The sequence below is a fragment of the Notolepis coatsorum genome (assembly GCF_963971535.1).
Source record: "Notolepis coatsorum genome assembly, chromosome: 17".
Lineage (NCBI taxonomy): Eukaryota > Metazoa > Chordata > Actinopteri > Aulopiformes > Paralepididae > Notolepis > Notolepis coatsorum.
The window spans coordinates 82140637-82144691 of NC_140181.1; the positions used below are offsets into that span (position 1 = coordinate 82140637).

The 4055-nt window shown below is 45.4% G+C and overlaps 1 protein-coding gene across 1 annotated transcript in view; it reads right to left on the reverse strand.

Moving 5' to 3' along the window:
• Positions 1-3298, reverse strand: part of LOC311244111 (troponin I, slow skeletal muscle-like) — a gene marked incomplete at its 3' end in the record, with an annotated part of 6928 nt that extends 3630 nt beyond the window's left edge. The window contains exons 1-4 of the mRNA XM_084333522.1: positions 3260-3298; positions 1678-1809; positions 1023-1112; positions 3-86 (exon numbers count right to left, since the gene is read on the reverse strand). Coding sequence (XP_084189648.1) covers positions 3-86; positions 1023-1112; positions 1678-1809; positions 3260-3268 — 315 coding nt within the window. The 5' untranslated portion in view covers positions 3269-3298. The remainder of the gene's footprint in view (positions 1-2; positions 87-1022; positions 1113-1677; positions 1810-3259) is intronic.
• Positions 3299-4055: the final 757 nt, after the last annotated feature.

Consider the following 4055-nt stretch of genomic DNA (forward strand, 5'->3'; position numbering starts at 1 on the left):
GCCTCGGCAGAGACGCGCACGCGCTTCAGAGGAGGCCTCTTGAACTTCCCCCTCAGGTCCAACACCTTGATGTTCAGGTCTTTGATCTGAGGACAGAACCACGGAACCAGAGGACCCAGAGGACCCGCTTCATTCTCCGCTACAATGACTGTGTGACACGTCTTTCCTCTGTTGTCGACGACACAGTACTTACTGAGACAGTAGACTAACATAGTACACTAACACTATCATCAATGTCATTTTTTATAGTACACTTTATAGTGTACACTAACTGACTAACACATACATAGTGTACTATGTATGTACACTGCATAGTGCTTTGTACACTAACACTATAATTCATCTTTGCAGCCTGGTATCTAATGTTTTGGCTGTAGAGGAAGTGTAGTTAGTGTCCAGTGCTATCTCCTGTTTCCGTAGCGTGAGGCAGCTTGATGTACAAGTACACCCTTGGACATGACGCTAGTATGTCGCAAGGACTCCCCCCAAACCAACCCTTGATGCTGAGTGTCAAGAAGGGAGGCTATGGGTACCATTTTTAAATAGTCTTTGGTATGACTCGGCCGGGCTTGAACTCCCAGCCTCCCGAACTCAGGGCGGACACTCTACCCATGAGGCCACTGAGCCGGTAATGTAGTGTGCAGTAAACTAATTGTACTTGTAGGGCTGTCAACAAATATTCTATATTGAAATTAATAGTCGACTTGTAATCTTTTTTTTAATAATAATAATTATATTAGATTGTGAAAAAAACTGCCCCGGTGGGCGGTCGTTAGTGGTTAACATACCGTTGTATTTGTTCGGTACACTACACAGACGTTCGGTACAGTACGGTACACACTAAAACGGTTCAGTACACGTACCTTTACAACCCAAACAGTATAATGGAACATAGAAGATAATAAAACCAACACCCTGCATTTACACTGCATTGCTGTCCTGTGGAATTATTGTCATTGCCATTCTGTAATGGCTTCTGTCTGCACATTATCTCATGCTCTGGCTGCAGCACAGTGTTGTACCTCGCGTGTGTTCAGTGTGACTTTGGCTTCAATGTCGTATCGCTCTTCATCCACAACATCTATTTTGGCATGGAGATCTTTGCACAGGTCCTACACACGCAGACCCACATACACACGCACACACACACACACACACACACACACACACACCACTGGCTTGTCATGATCATCATCGTCATCATAATCATCAACATCAACATCATCATCATCATAATCATCAACATCACTGTCTATATTAACCCTTTCACTGCCACACGACAGAACCCTTTACTATCACACAACCGACGGCGATGCTCCATCATTAGCATCATTAGCTCTGCATCCGCTAGTGGGTGGGTGAGTGAGTGAGTGGGTGGGTGGGTGGGTGAGTGAGTGAGTGAGTGAGTGAGTGAGTGAGTGAGTGAGTGAGTGAGTGAGTGAGTGAGTGAGTGAGTGAGTGAGTGAGTGAGTGGGTGGGTGAGTGAGTGAGTGAGTGAGTGAGTGAGTGAGTGAGTGAGTGAGTGAGTGAGTGGGTGAGTGAGTGAGTGAGTGAGTGAGTGGGTGAGTGGGTGAGTGAGTGAGTGAGTGAGTGAGTGGGTGGGTGAGTGAGTGAGTGAGTGAGTGAGTGAGTGAGTGAGTGAGTGAGTGAGTGAGTGAGTGAGTGAGTGAGTGTCACCTGTAGCTGTGCGAGGTTCATGCCATTGGTCCCCACTGAAGGAGCTCTCTCATCCAGGTACTTCTCCTTCTCCTCCTCCTTGTCCAACGCCTCCTGTTCCAACTCATCCTTGGCCTTCGCCACCATCAGACTCTGACAAACATCAATCAATATTACAGTATTGTATGTATGTATGTAATGTACGCAGGGGCGTAGCTGGGGGGGGGTAGCTTAGGATGATTCCAAGGGCCCAGCACTGGGGGGGGCCCAAAAAAAAAAAAATTTTTTTTTTTTTTTTTACTAGACATCACTCAGGTGTATTATTGATGCTCTCATTGATACTATGTTTCTTTCTGAAGTGTGTGTGTGTGTGTGTGTGTGTGTGTGTGTGTGTGTGTGTGTGTGTGTGTGTGTGTGTGTGTGTGTGTGTTTGTGTGTGTGAGATATAGAGAGAGAGAGGGGGGCTTTGGTAGACTATTGCATTGGTCCATTCATTGAAGATGAACGCAATGCGACATCCTTTACTAGGCTCACCCACCAACAGTGCAGGTGCTGAACTGCTGATCCGAATGTATAGGTGAAAACCATATTATGCGTTTTCATCAATAAAAAAATGGCCAAACAAATTTCCGCTCGCGCGCTTACGCTCGCTCGCATTCACTGGGGGCCTACAAATACATTCTTTCATGGGGCCCAGAATCTGGAGCTACACCCCTGAATGTACGTATGTGTAACCGTTCTCATATTGCTCTGCGTTGTGTTTCAAATTCCTATTCGACCCTGTTAGGGGATCGCCTTGAGTGGGAGTTGAACCCCGGTCGCCCGCACCGGGGCCGACATCACAAACCGCTGCGCCAAGAAAGGATATCCCCCCTAAGCGCTCAGTTTGGATGCCTCTGGGGAGTGAGTTTACTTGCAGTACCGCTTACCATCCACAGCCACCGAACTACTTGTACCACTGTGGACTGTGGATATACTGCTGTACCTCTGTTACATATGTATATATGTATGTATGTATGTATGTATGTATGTATGTATGTATGTATGTATGTATGTATGTATGTATGTATGTATGTATGTATGTATGTACATCTTCTACATCTTCTACACACAGCATCATCTACATATTCTACATCATCCTCTACATATTCTACATCTCCTATATCCTCTACATCTCCTATATCTTCTACATCAGCCTCTATATCCTCTACATCTCCCATATCTTCTACACCATCCTCTACCTTCCCACAAGAGTCTCAGACAAGGTACTTATAGAATGAACCCAGTGCTCTGTCTCCAGATCATGTCTCCAGACGTGTCACTGGACCATTTACCACCAGTGTATCACGGCGTTTGAAATTACGGGAAAATATTCAATATTATGATGACAGAACCTGTCCTCCTGTAGCGGAGTGGGTGCTCAGAAGATGGGGTGTTTTGTGCTGCTCCCCAGTGGTGAAAAGGTGAATTACAGTCCAGTTGATCGAAAGGTAACTTTATTTGATCCTCTCCTCTCTTTTCTCGTACCTTGTGTTTTTATAATAAAAGTATAAAACTCAGGGCACAATCATCTTGTGTTTTATTATAAACCATTTCCCCTTACCTTCAGCATCAACTTCCTGGACGCTGAGATCTTGGACTTCCTCTGGACACATAAGATGATATGAGGAACATTGTCAGCACCGTTCACACTTATTTCGCTGACATGGTTTGAATTTTTTTTCTCTCTCACTGGATCATTTTTCTCTTGGAAAAATATTGCAGAGTTTCTGTACAGTCAGTGGTTTCATAATCTCCTACCTCTTGCCTGTAAAGAAGAGGAGAAAAGAGCCTTGAGCAAAGCGTGAAGAGAGAGAACAGAAATGCTCCATAAACCAGCTGTACAATAATCAATGTACAGCATATACGGTTTTGTTTTTGTAATCTTGAAACAATCAGTGTGGAATGGGTGTTTGTGTATGTGTGCGGGTGTGTATTACATGTCACATATTACATATGTGTGCATGTGTACGTGCACATAATTACAGAGCAAAGAATCCGGTCACTCACGATAGCTCAGGCATCCTGACGATGATATCTCACACTGGAGGATAGACAGAAGAGATTAGACCCTTATCTACTCCAGCCGCCCACCCACCCACCCACCCACACACACACACACACACACACACACACACACACACACACACACACACACACACACACACACACACACACACACACACACACACACACACACACACCCACCCACACACACACACATGCATGCATGTGTAACAGTTGTTTGTGGTTGTCTGGGGGAGCAGGTCAGATCGTTCCTCTCCCTCTGTTCTTCGTCAAGACCCTATCCTTCTGCCAGGGATGGGGGAGCGATCAGCCGGAACTCTAAACAGTCTGGA